The sequence below is a fragment of the Stenella coeruleoalba genome (genome assembly GCF_951394435.1).
Source record: "Stenella coeruleoalba genome assembly, chromosome: X".
NCBI lineage: Eukaryota > Metazoa > Chordata > Mammalia > Artiodactyla > Delphinidae > Stenella > Stenella coeruleoalba.
In genome coordinates this window covers 100,538,633-100,553,403 of record NC_137152.1, presented here as the reverse complement: position 1 = coordinate 100,553,403, position 14,771 = coordinate 100,538,633, and the positions used below count along the sequence as shown (strand labels likewise).

The 14,771-nt window shown below is 38.7% G+C and overlaps 1 protein-coding gene across 4 annotated transcripts in view; it reads right to left on the bottom strand.

The window, feature by feature from the left end:
• Positions 1 to 8,338: 8,338 nt before the first annotated feature.
• STAG2 (STAG2 cohesin complex component) overlaps positions 8,339 to 14,771 on the bottom strand; it is a 114,961-nt gene continuing 108,528 nt past the window's right edge. For all 4 annotated transcript variants that reach the window (XM_079909678.1, XM_079909677.1, XM_079909680.1 and 1 more), the window contains one exon: positions 8,339 to 10,376. In XM_079909678.1, coding sequence (XP_079765804.1) covers positions 10,353 to 10,376 — 24 coding nt within the window. In that variant the 3' untranslated portion in view covers positions 8,339 to 10,352. The remainder of the gene's footprint in view (positions 10,377 to 14,771) is intronic.

The window sequence follows — 14,771 nt, the reverse complement described above, 5'->3', positions numbered from 1 at the left end:
TTTTAGGCAGCCTCTCTGCTAATGGGTGGGGTTGTGTTCCTGTCTTGCTAGTTGTTTGCCATAGGGTGTCCAGCACTGTAGCTTGCTGGTCGTTGAGTGAAGCTGGGTGCTGGTGTTGAGATGGAGATCTCTGGGAGATTTTCGCCATTTGATATTATGTGGAGCTGGGCGGTCTCTTGTGGACCAGTGTCCTGAAGTTGGCTCTCCCACCTCAGAGGCACAGCCCTGACGCCTGGCTGCAGCACCAAGAGCCTTTCATCCACACGACTCAGAATAAAAGGGAGAAAAAGTAGAAAGAAAGAATTAGTAGAAGAAGAAAGAAAGAAAGAAAGAAAGGAGGGAGAGAGGGAGGAATGGAGTAAGGAAGGAGGGAAGGAAGGAAAAAAGAAAGAAGATAAAGTAAAATAAAGATAAAATATATAAAGTTATTAAAATAAAAATATAATTATTACGGAAAAAAATTTTAAAAAAACAACAAAAACGGACGGATAGAACCCTAGGACAAATGGTGGAAGCAAAGCTATACAGACAAAATCTCACACAGAAGCATACACTCACAAAAAGAGGAAAAGGGGAAAAATCATAAATCTTGCTCTCAAAGTCCACCTCCTCAATTTGGGATAATTCATTTTCTATTCATGTATTCCACAGATGCAGGGTGCATCAAGTTGAATGTGGAGCTTTAATCCGCTGCTCCTGAGGCTGCTGGGAGAGATTTCCCTTTCTCTTCTTTGTTCTCACAGCTCCCAGGGCCTCACCTTTGGATTTCGCCCCGCCTCTGCGTGTAGGTCGCCGGAGGGCGTCTGTTCTTCGCTCAGACAGGACGGGGTTAAAGGAGCAGCTGATTCGTGGGCTCTGGCTCACTCAGGCCCGGGGGTGGGGGGGGGGGCACGGAGTGCAGGGCGAGCCTGAGGCGGCGGAGGCCGGCGCGACGCTGCACCAGCCTGAGGCGAGCCGTGCGCTCCTGCAGGGGAGTTGTCCCTGGATCCCGGGACCCTGGCAGTGGCGGGCTGCACAGGCTCCCCGGAAGGGGGGTGTGGATAGTGACCTGTGCTCGCACACAGGCCTCTCGGTGGCGGCAGCAGCAGCCCTAGCGTCTCCTGCCCGTCTCTATGGTCCGCGTTTTTAGCCGCGGTTCGCGCCTTTCTCTGGAGCTCCTTTAAGCAGCGCTCTTAATCCCCTCTCCTCGCGCACCAGGAAACAAAGAGGGAAGAAAAAGTCTCTTGCCTGTTCGGCAGCTCCAGACCTTTTCCCGAACTCCCTCCTGGCTAGCTGTGGCGCACTAACCCCCTGCAGGCTGTGTTCACGCCGCCAACCCCAGTCCTCTCCCTGGGATCCAACCGAAGCCCGAGCCTGAACTCCCAGGCCAGCCCGCGCCAGCGGGTGAGCAGACAAGCCTCTCGGGCTGGTGAGTGCCGGTCGGCCCTGATCCTCTGTGCGGGAATCTCCCCGCTTTGCCCTCCGCACCCCTGTTGCTGTGCTCTCCTCCGCGGCTCCGAAGCTTCCCCCCTCCGCCACCCACAGTCTCCGCCCGCGAACGGGCTTCCTAGTGTGTGGAAACGTTTCCTCCTTCACAGCTCCCTCCCACTGGTGCAGGCCCCGTCCCTATCCTTTTGTCTCTGTTTATTCTTTTTTCTTTTTCCCTACCCAGGTACGTGGGGGGTTTCTTACCTTTTGGGCGGTCTGAGGTCTTCTGCCAGCGTTCAGTAGGTGTTCTGTAGGAGTTGTTCCACGTGTAGATGTATTTCTGGTGTATCTGTGGGGAGGAAGGTCTCCGTGTCTTACTCTTCCGCCATCTTCCCGGAAGCCGTCAGGAGTTTTTTTTTTTTAATATATCCTGGATATCAGTCCTCTTAAAGACATATGTTTTGTATTTTCTCCCACTCTATAGCTTGACTATATATTTTCTTAATGGTGTCATTTCAGTAGCACAGTTTTTAAATTTTGATGCAGTCTATTTTATCAATTTTTTCTTTGGTAAATATTGTTATCTATGTCCTAAGAAACCTTTGCCTACCACCAAATAACAAAGATATTCCCCTCTGTTTTCTTTCTTTTTATTTTTAAGATACTGATGATGTATTTTCTTTTCTTTAAAATAAATTTTACTTATTTTTGGCTGCGTTGGATCTTCGTTGCTGCGCGCAGGCTTTCTCTAGTCGTGGCAAGCGGCGGTTACTCTTTGTTGCGGTGAGTGGGCTTCTCACTGCGGTGGCTTACTCTTGTTGCAGAGCACGGGCTCTAGGCACACAGGCTTCAGTAGCTGTGGCTCGCGGGCTCTAGAGCTTAAGCTCAGTAGTTGTGGTGCACGGGCTTATTTGCTCCACAGCATGTGGGATCTTCCCGAACCAGGGATTGAACCTGTGTCCCCTGCATTAGCAGGCGGACTCTTAACCCCTATGCCACGAGGGAAGTCCCTCCCTCTCTGTCTTCTTTTAGAAGCTTTAGATCTATATTCCATATCAGATTGATTTTGTGCATAGTGTGAGATGAGGGTTGAGGTTAACCAGTTATTCCAGCACCATTTTATCCAGTAAGATAGCAGAATATAAAATTAAGATACAGAAATGAATAGCCTTCATATACACAAGCAATAATAGGGGAGATAATGGTAGAGGAAAACCCCATTCAACTTGTAATAATGAAGATAAAATACTTAGAAATAAACTTAACAAGAAATGTGCAAAACCTATGTGAGGAAAACTTTAAAACGGTCCTGAAAGATACAAAGCAGACTTGAACAAATGGAAAGATACCGCTTGAATAGAACAGCTTAACATCATAAAGATATCAGTTTTCCTCGTGTTAATTTTTAAATTTAACGCAGTAAAATACTAAAAAGTAGTTGCAAAAAATGACAGAACTTCTCACTGTCAGCCTGGATAACCACATAGGAATGACATCCTAACCTAGAACAGCTACCCTGGATTATAGAAGAGCAGAAAAAAACCCTCTTATGTAAGCCACTGTATGTAAGCCATCGTTGGAGCTTACCAGCAGGGTATCCTGCACCAACTAGTACAGATCAGGTACCTTAAAGCAGCATGCTGCCAAACAAAATAAAGTATTTGGCATTGCCCAGTTCAGAGGTGGCCATGGAGAATAAAGAACAAGGAAAAACTTCCAGAAGGATAAGGAAGACAAAGGATAAGGAAATCCCATCCAGAGAGCAGAACGAGAATCTGACCAAAGGACTTCCTCCACTGCCATCCTTCTTTCTTCTGAATGTGGGTCATTGTGGTTATTCTGTCCATGCTGCACTATTCTATATTGGGTGTTAGAGGATATCCATCTGTATCTGGACCTGATGGAGAAGACTGAGCATAAGGCAGAGAAACTAAATTTTGAGTTGCATGTAGTAACTGGATAGGACTTTGGATTGTTTCCCTTGGGGAATGGGGCAAGCACGTCCTAAGAATGGCAAGAGAGATATACACGGATGGCCAGAGGGGAAAGTCTGAGGCAGAGAATGTCAGTGGTCAGCCAAAATCCATTCCTCCCTTCTTCCTGGGCATATGGCTAGGCTACATTTTCCAGCCCCCTTGCAAGTTAGGTGTGGCCATATAACAAAGTTCTCTCCAATGAAATGTGAACAGAAGTGATGTGTGCGATTTTCAGGCGCACATCCATGATCTTTCCCCACCTCCTGTGGGCTAGAATGGCGATGACCAAACAACCTGGGAAACCATGTATTAAAGATGTCAGAGTTGCCTGCCATGAGCCTGTGTCTTTCAACAACCACATAGAGAAAAGGCACCTGCCAATTTGGAAGAGCTGTCCTGAATTACTACCAGCGGGAGAAAATTTATGTATTAAACCACTGAATCGCTATTGAGTCTCTCCTTGCAACAGCTTAGCCTTCTGAAGTTAATACAGAGGCCACTGGGGCTCTCAGAGCAGACAATTCTTAACAAAAGGCTTTTGAAGGTGCTAAAATCCTAAGAAATGCCAGCTAAACCTTTAAATGCTATGGAAGGGCCAGTTAAATGTGTCTACACTTATACTGAAACTTGGTACAAAGGACACTGGTCCCAAGAGATTTAGAATCAGAAAATGAATCTGACCCAAACAGGTTTTGGCAGGCGTGAAATCGAGTGCCACGCTCTGCTCCAAGCTTAATCTTAACACCCCATCCAAACCTCTCTCAACTCACTACCAAAGCCATTTGCAAAGGAGGAGATGATGAAATTGGTTGCTTCACTAACAAGGAAATCACTGGCAAGTTTCCATGTGGCATAAGCCAGACCCTGACAGCTATGGAGGTTGGGGGCTTCATATAACAGTTAGAAGTTCAGGCTATGGGAAAGCCACATGGGAACACCCTTCTGTCGGTTCCCTGAGAGATGGCTGCCAAAGAAAGGCATCCTCAGAACTCCACCAGAAGGGTGCGATTCTCAACCTGCCATCAATGAGTTAGCTTGGGGTACAGAGCGAGAAACTGTGATTTGGAGGAGGAAACAAAGCTCTGTAGATACGTTAGAGAGAATATTGGTAAGGAAATCCAGCAAAATGAAGGTCACTAGGACTGGCACATGGAAGAGTTTCATTGGAGTGGTAGGAAGGAAGGCCTGATTGGAGAGCTTTCAAGAGAGAATCGGAGAAGAGGAAGTTCAGACAGCAAAAGGAGAAAAACAGGGCAGTGGCTAAAGGGAGATGTTTAATCCAGGGAATGCTTTTTTTCCCTAGTTTTGAAGATGGAAGGTTTGCATGTTGTTAGGAGTGATCGAGTTGAGGGGAAAACTGATAATGCAGGGAGGGGAGAGAGGGAAATCCAGTGTCTTTGATACAGGGACAGTTTCTCCACTGTAACAAAAGGAAATGCAGTGTATACAAATAGAGGCAAGTAGCTGGGTACATTTTTAGTATCACAAAGATGAAGAGAGGTGGTTTAAGAGCATGCATGCACCGTGGAGTCAGATGATGGGTTCAATCTAAATTCCATCACTTTTGAGTTACATGCCCTTAGGCAAGTTGATTTAACCTGTGCATCATTTCCTTATCTGTAAAATGCGGATAATATCAACTAGAAATCTGATGCAAGAATTAACTACCAGTGAAGTGCTTTGACTAGTTTGGCATACAGTAAACATCCAACAAATATTGGCTGTTATTTCTTCAAAATTAGTTATAATTTTGCTATAAGTACCGTAAAATTATTTAAAAGCTAACTTGCCAAAGATTCACTAAACTCCTCCCGCCTATCCTGAACTTAAGATGGAAGAGGTAAAATAAAAAGCAAGTAAACTTACTGTAGCTGACCCTCCATTTTAAGTTTGCACGATCAGCCCCAAACTGACTTCTACTGAGGAACCTACTTCTCAGGAATTTAATACAACTACACAACTGAAACTGTAGGGAATGTATTATTTTTCTCAATGGTAGAATAAGGCCTAATGTGACTAATCCATCATATTAGTACACAAATCAATTTATTACAGCTCATTTAAAGGCACACTACTACTATTATCTTGGATACTTGCCAATTCTGAGAACACTGCATTTAACAATGAAGTGACCAAAGGTACAGCTGTGAATGCCCTTTTTCTTTTTTAAAGCTGTTGTGAGGTAGTGGGTGGCCAACTATCTTCCAGTTTTGCCCCACCCACCCCTAAGTGGCTACAGAATAGTTCTTACACCCATGATGGCCACTTTTTAAAAAACTGAAGTACAGGTGACTTACAGTGCTGTCCATGATGGTCATTTATGCTGTCCCCTTTGCCTGGAATTCTCAGCCTTGGTCACCCTGCCCCCATTTCACCTAGCCCACCTTTCAGCTTTTAAAATTCAACTCAAGTAGCTGCTTTATTCATAATAGTCAAAAAAGTGGAAACAATCCAGATGTCCATTAGCTATTGAACAAATAAACTATTGATACACACAGTATGGATAAATCTCAAAAACAGGCTGAGTGAAAGAAACCTGGCACAAAAGGATATTGTATGATTCCATTCATATCTAGTTCTAGAACAGCCAAATTTTATCTATGGTGGAAAGATAAACAAGAGTTGTTGCAGAGGGGATGAAAGCAGAGATTGATTGGTAAGGAGTACAAACGAACTTTCTGGATTGATGGTAATGTTCAATATCTTTGATAGGGGTTTGGGTTAAACAGCTGTAAGCATTTGTTACAACTCAGCAAATATATACTTACAGTTTGTGTATTTCATCATATATGAGTTTTATACCAAAAGGAAAACATGGTAAATATTAAACTCCTAATGATAAATGCTGGAATATTTAGGGGATAGTGTACCCATGTTTGCAATTTACTTTTAAATTACATGAAAAAGACATATTGATAGATGGATATATGGTAAACAAGAATGTAAAATGTGTTCACTGTAAAATTCAGCGTTGCTGTGTGAAATTTTTCATAGTAAAACGCTGAGGGAAAAACTCAAGTGTCAGCCTTATAGGAAGCCTCCCAGAGCACACCCACCGTAAGTGCCCCTCCTCTGGGCTCTCATAACACCCAGTAAAAACACTGAACTTACCCCATTTTATTAGTTCTGCATCTGCACCCCAACGAACTGTAATTAACTTGAAAACAAAGTCTGTCTTCTTGGTCTCAGCAGCTAGCACAAGGCCAGGCACACAGTAGACAGTAAGATTTGTTGACCTGAAGTGATGCTTAGTGAACTCATCTCCTAGTTTCCTTATAATCAAAGACCTTGGCTCATTTTCTTTTGCTGAATCATTACAGCTCCCAGAATAATCTATCTGACCTGGAATTAATCCATGTGAATCCTTACAAGTTCCCTTTTTGGCAAGATTTTGAAGACATCGCTTCTGGTTAATCCTACTCCTCTTCCCCAGTCTCTCAACTTTAAAAACTATTAACTAGTAACTATCAATGTGTTCAGGGCTCAGATTTAATTTATACTCTTTACAGAAGCCAGCTGGGTAGCATATTAAGGACTATGTTGATTCATACTACTCAATTCTATAGCCACCTGGACTCCTTAAAGATGCTCCATTTCCTCACCATGGCACAATGAATATGTGCCATTTTATCTTTATGCAATTATCTATGTAATCCTTATGTATCAAATAGTTTCAATACTGCCAGGACTTAATGCAGCCAGACTGTCTGGGCTTGAGTGCCAACCGCATCACCTACTAGCCATATAACCTTGCCCAAGGTGTTTTAACTTTTTTGTGCTTCATTTTCCTCACGGCCTCCTGATTTAAAAAAAAAAAGTCGAGGGACAGGGGTGGTGTAGGGGAGGGGGGGATGATAATAACATGTTTCACCTGTTGTCATGAGCCTTATTAGTAAGTTACTGCATGTAAACCAAACAGTGCCCAGCTTTTAGCTGTCATTTATTATGTTCAGCTCCACATCACGAATGGCAGAAGACTGGGCTTATAATATCTACAAAGTAGCCTAAACGACCAGTGTGCCAGTGTTACATTGATATAAATCATTTTTTAAGAGTACAATGAAGGGTGGTGACTATAGTTAATAATACTGTATTGTATATGTGAATGTTGCTAAGAGAGTAGATCTTAAATGTTCTCACCATATACACAAAAAATGGTAATTATATGAGGTGGTAGATGTGTTAACTAATCTTTGTGGTAATAATTTCACAATATATGCATGTATCAAATATTCATGTTGTACACTTTAAACTTACACAATGTTATATGTTAATTACATTTCAATAAAGCTGGGGGAAAAAAAAGGGTACAATGCAGGGAACTCCTTGGCGGTCCAGTGGTTAGGACTCGGTGCTTTCACTGCCATGGACTGGGTTCAATCCCTGGCCAGGGAACTAAGACCCCACAAGCTGCGTGGCACAGCCAAAAATTTTTTTAAAAATTAAAAAAATTAAAGAGTACAATGCAAATCTTAACACGTTGAAGACTAAGAGTTTTCAATAAGAATTCAGTTAGTAAATTCTTTTTCAATTATGGGCTTTCACTCACCTCCAAGCATCAGTCCCTTATCGAAGGGAGGTTTTACACACACACAAACTCTTTCTCTCTCTCACTCTCTAGCTCAGCACACCCTGCTGGTTTCCTTCCTAGCACTTATTACAAGTTTAATTATTTTATTTGAGTCTTTCCTTATTTGTTTGCCACAATAGATCTACGAGGGAGGGACCCTGTCTATCTTGTTCACTGCTAGATCTCTAACACATGCCTTAGCACATAGCGGGCACTCAAATGTATCCTGGATGAACAATGCAGATATTTTAAAGAGCGTTTAACTCATACCAGATAAAAATTAAAGTAATAATGGTCACAGGTTTCTATTTTAAAGTAATAACCCAATTAGGGATTTAGTCTCATTTTTAAAAAGTATGATTTATTAAAAATATAAAATGGCAATGTTTTCTATAAATTATTCCCACCCAAACATGTTAAAAGATATAACAGGTACACTTTCTAAACCATTTATAGCCACCCTCCTCCTTCAATTACAAAAGATAAAACATACAACATACTGTAGGTTTATTTTTATTCAAAAAGTTACTGTCTCAAGACATAAATACAAATCAGAAAACAGTACAATTAGGACAATAGAATGTGGAGGACAACAGGTTAGAGTAATATATAAAACATTTTTAGCTGGTTGAAAACAAAGCTGTAAGAACTGCTTTCACAAAGAAGTACTCCTTTCAAGAGTGAGAAAAAAAATCAACTTAGGTTTAAAATCATATATACAGTCCTCTCAGCAGTTCTAGTAAATGCAGTGGTGTGAAAAACAACATAGGCAATACTTTTTTGCACATAACAATATTTGTTGATGGAAAATCTGTTAGACAAGTCTGACTTCATTTGTTATTAACCATGATTTAATAAAATAATTGAATTTTATCATGATCTTTAGCTAACCTATGGTTTTTGGCTACCACAGCCCAATGCTTGTTGATTTCTGACTCTAAGAACTGGAAGCCTTTTGGTATTCACCCATCTGAAGATATTCTTGTATTGCAAGCATATTAAGGCATGGAATGATTAAAATAATATACCTCAAGAACTGAGAGACGACTGACAAAAGATAGATACACATGTAATATAAGTTAATATTTTGTTTTAAACGATGTCTAGCTGCCTAAGCCTCGCAAAATGAGTTGATGTCAAAATGGCAAGTAGCCACTTTCTGTTTTAAACTAATTTGTGAAAGGACATAAAATGAAGTTTAAAGCTTAGCTTTCAAAGAATATTATGGGTTATGAATTCTATTATCCCATCTAATTTACATACAGAGGAAATGTACTGTAACCTGTTAGAAGTATCTTTAACCTGAAGACTGCTTGCAAAGACAGATAGATAAAACAATATAAAATACAAATTTAAAAATCATTTTAAAGCATGAACACTCATGCTTTTCTATTTTTAAACATTGTTAAACTTTCAATATATTTCTGAAACCTCATAATTTTAAGTTGGAATTTAAAAGTAAGAAAAAACTAAACAAACTGCGCAATTATAAAATCAGCACCAATTTATATATATATATAATTTTATTTAAAATTTAGATCCCTATTCCCACACTCTAATAAGCTGTATAATTTTTGTTTAGAATTTTTTCTGCAAACATACTACAATAAGCTTCTTTTATTTGGAGACAAAATACAGTGGCACTACTGGAAGGAATATCACAACATTACATTTTTATCTTAAAGGACAAGCAAACTTTCAGGGTTGATAATGGGATAAGCATGTTTGAGACTGGTTACCTTCTGGCAGTTCACTGCATCTGGGTATTTCTGAAAAGTATAGAGAAGCTCTTGGATTTTAAAAATATCTTAAAATACATTTTAGATGAAAAAATTGTAAAAGTTCTGCTTATAAGTTTACTTTTCTCCACAATTACAATATTTTAAAAGAAAGCTTTGTTGATTGATGTTTCAAGCATTTAAATTTAGAATGCTAAAAACAATTCTATCCTATAATTTCAGGGTGGGGGAATAAATCCATCCTTAACTTTGTTTCTTGGATGTAAACAGAAATCCAGCAGAGGTCATCATTACTTAGTACACCCAGTAAATAAATGTGAGAGGATTCATGTCTGTACCAAATGCCTCTTCAGATTGTTATATTTTCTTTAAAAAAAGCATGAAATAATTGATTCAAAAGCCAACTAACAGCGCATAAATAAAATATTTACTTTCTAAGAAAAACTGTAGCTTATCATCAAATTGTTTACTTGTCCTTTACTTTTTTCAGGCAAACAAAACTGCCCCTCAAATGCACTTGATCTTGGTAAGTATAAGCACGTCATATTCTCCTTAGAGAAAAATCTGTACAGAATTTCACTGTATCTACCACACTTTATTTTAAAATTTCCTCTTCCACTTAGAAAATGACTTCACCACAGATTTAATTGTGTACTGGTATTAAAACATTGACACCCCAAGAACCTAATGAGAGAGAGGAAAAAAAATCTTGTTAAAATTGTCATTCATTTCTTTGTAAAATATATTACATTGATACTTGGTAATATTAAGTTTAATAACATGCTAAAAACCACTTTGAAAAATTCCCTTCTCAGATATATAATTCTAAAATTATAATTACCATTAACATATAATGAAATAACATCAGGCTTAATCACAATGCTACTTACCTCACAAATATAACTAAAAGCAAAGATCATGTCTCATTTATATGTTTATACACACCCCTAATGCCTAGATAATGCCCTGAACATAGGCACCCGACATTTGTTGAATGAACAAATGAATGTGCTTCTTGACATACACTTCTGGCACAAGATGTATGGCAAACTCAGTCATTTGCACTGTGAAGTGGGTATAGTTTTTAAAAAGGCATTTGAACATGCAGACCAAAAACATCCAAAAACAATATAAATATGTAGAAAATAGGAAGCTTTCTGGGTGAATGAACAGGACTGCAAATTTTAAGAAATCAAATAAGTAAGGTAAAATCTGAGCAAACAAAGTTATATTTATGCTTTTCATTACATTTCAGTTGGGAAAAGAATGTTAAGTAAAATCTAATAATTACTTGTCACTAACTTAAAAAAGTAATAGCAGGTAATAAATGGAGCAACTCCCTCTCGTTCATTAAATAAGAATAAGATATAACCTTCAGTTGTATATACTAAAAGTTACGCTCTTCAATTAAAATTCCAGCACTTACTATGACAATTAAGTAATATTTTAAAATACTATAATAAACTAGTAAAAAACTGATATTAAAGTCAGAGGTAATGAGCTAAGACTGAGATTACAAAGGGCTCTTGTAAATTATTAAACCTCACCTTAACAAAAGTCATAGAACTCACAAATTGTTCTGATCTGAATTGAAGGAATTGTGTATTTTCAGACCAGAAAACAAATATCTATCTCATTGCAGGCTCATTGTAGTAAATTATCAAGTAAAGTGTTTGGAATCCCCAGTAATGAAAGCAATAGAGAATTAATGTACCCCATTTCTTACCTGTCATCCACCAAAACCACCACCACTACTCACCCCTTGCCCGCCCCCACCCAAGTTTCAGGGTTCTCCTTTTTTGGTTAGAGTCAGAGTTTGGGTGATTAGAATGTTTCCACCAAAGAGGCCTAGGTGATACGTGATGTTTAAAGATCCCTTCTAGCCATAAAACTCTGTGACTCTGGTTAAAGGAAGATCTAATGGTGAATGAAAGGATAAAATCTTAATTAGCAATTTTAGTGTAGAGTGTGGCATGAAGGTGAACTCAAGTTCTTTCCAAACCAAATGCCTACCTAGAAATGGCCTGAACAGGTTTTTTTCTTTTCTCCTGTGTTTGTACAGTCTAGGTTATAAGTAGATTCTTCTATTAGAACAGTTAAATTAGTTCAATTATACCGAACTCTTCTTTTACCAATTTTATACTACAGATAATTCTAATAAGAGTCTCAACACAGAAGAATGATATTAGTGATACTTATTCTCTTTCTGTGCTAACATAAGCTACACCTGTTTCTGGTGTTAACATTAATAACCACTTAAGCATATACTTTAAAAGTACCAATAGCAAGCTTTGGTGTGTTGAGACAATACTGGCCCACTAGTAGCAGAAAGCAACCACTGGCACAATGGGATAAACCAATGTTGACACTGTTTCCAAATATGAAACTAAATAAATAATAAATCTAGAATGTTGTATATATGCAACCCAAAACTGATCTGCTCAGAGTTTTCCTATTACCACTTCTGAATTACATGGATAACATGTTACAAAAAACACATTTAGGATTTATTTAGTATCTATACTAGGATGCTAGTATCTATAGTAGGATGCTTTGGGTTACTTCACTTAAAATTAGAGAATCTTAGAACTGAGTATAAAAGGATTTAAAGTCCCAATTTTACTATTGTTTTGATGACTCATTTATCACAGGCTTGAATAAAAACAGATGTAAGCTATTGCAGAAAAGCAAATGCAGATTTTTACATTTAAAAATTTCTATTATTCCACTTCTTAAGTTATTGTTGAGATAATGAGGTAAAGTTTAATGTATATTTTAAAACAAACTAGTATTAACTTAAATATATATACATGGTTAAAGATGTCTAAAGATACCTGCGCTTTTAAAGATATTGAGCACTCAGTTATGTGACTGCTGCCATCATGTGGTAATACTATAAAACTACAGGTACAGACGCATGTGCTCATTTTCCCAATTTTAGAAGCAGCAGAACTATCCCCTTAGTTATAACATATTCAATAAACACAAGAATGCCAAAATTTTTCTATAAATAACAAATAATTATTAGGTCCCTATCTCTGGCCTCACTCAGATTATAGTTTTCCCTAAATGTTAAATGTCAAAAATATACACACATTTACATTGCTGTTCAACTACTGTAGTAACCTGAAGTGAAGGGCACCTTTTTGCAAATCTAGTAAGAGACCAAGGAAACAAATGCCTACAGTTTTCCTGACTTTAGATGAACACATGAAAAAATAAGGAGATCTTTGCCCACATCAATTTTGACTACAGTTAATCATTCCAATTTCTAAAATATTTTTCTTGGTATTTCTTCCACAGTAGAGGTAGCATGAGATTTTTAAATCAAAAGGAACTCAGGTCAAATTACTACTCTGACACTAAAGTTGTATAACTCTGAGCAAGTCACTGAACCACCTCTTCAGTCCAAGTTTGCTTGAGTGTAAAAGTGGGATCCCACCACCTTTCTTACAAGGTTGCTGATTAGATCAAACTAAATCGTGCCTAGCATAGTGTCAGGCACATAAGTTTTCAAATACCAGCTTCCATCCCTTTTCACCTCAAAGTGATAGTACAGTTGGACTAGAATACAAACCCTCTGAGAGCAGGGGGAGCATCTTATTCATTTTAGTACCAATTTCCAACTTGATAAACTGCAGAATTAATGCATTTCATTATGTCTGCTTGAAAAGATTCTCTTTTATTCCTCATCACAATCACTACCTAAATGTTTTATTTAACGAACTGGAAGATACATACTCCTAGATTATCAGGGAAACCACATACTTCAATAGGCACTTAAACTACAGACTTAAGGGTAGGCCTAGGTCACCTATGTTACTCAAATTACGGTCTTGTTAGAGATGCAGAATGTCAGGCCACACTTCGGACCTACTAAAGCAGAACCTACATTTTAATAAGATCTCCAGATGATTCATATGCACCTTAGAGATTGAGAAACACTGGTTTAAAGGATCCCAAGGCTTGTCCAAAGATTTCTATACCCGCTGATCTATGAAATATTTGTCTTTTAGCTCAAATAGCTGGCCTTATTAATATAAACATGTTAGCATGAGTTAGTTTGTCAAAATTCTTCCAAGAGCTATCTGAAAGCAGATTATGAGGCAAGAAGAGGGCAAGGAGAGAATGGCAGAGATAGGGGCACAGAAGGCAGGCCTCAGAGGATGATACAACAGTCACCTGAGGCAGGAGGTGTTAGAAAGAAGGAGCATAAATGGGTAGACACCTAAAAGTGAGATAGAAGGGCACTTAACCGATTTATTAATTTGACAAATAAAACTAAATACCTACTAAGCTAGGCAAAACTCAAAATGAATAAAATCATCACTGCCTGGAGTTCAGTCTATTGAGTGGAATGTAATATCTTATTTCACTACACCAATCTGGTAGTTATCAAAATAGAAGTATATACAAAGTGTTATGGGAACTGAGAATAAAGTATCTATCTAAAAAGGTTAGGAAAAACTCCGCAGGTAATGTCCAAACTGACTACTGAAGAAAGAATTCAATACGAGTAAAAGGAAAGGGGCAATTCTGACAGAAAGAAAAGCTTTTACAAGGTCATGGAGTCATGAAAGAGCATGGTGTGTCTGAGAGAAACTATAAGATTTGAACCAAGGCATTCTCAGGGAGAACATGGTAACAGGGACTGATAGAAGAAACACAATTGACAATACCTAACAATAACCAATTATCTCAATCCCCTTATCTTTATTACCAAAGCCTCTGTTCAAGTTCTATTTTTCACCATGCCTTCATATTATGATTATGACTATTGTGATTATTTTTCTTCTCTTTCATCCTATCCAAGGAAATCTTTCTGAAACACAATTCTGATCATGCCGCTCCCTCATTCAAAATCCTTCAATATGTAACTCAAGCCTACAGGAAAAGTCCAAATTCCTTAACATATCATGTCCCAGTTGGCCAGGGATTCAAAGCTACTTTGAATCTGTTACCACCACTGCATAACCCCTCCCCAACCCTACCCCGAAATCCCTCCTGCCTGCCTCTTTTCCTCCTGTCCAGTTGTTTTTATCCATTCTCAATGTATTGTCCCAGCTCTTCAACCTCAGG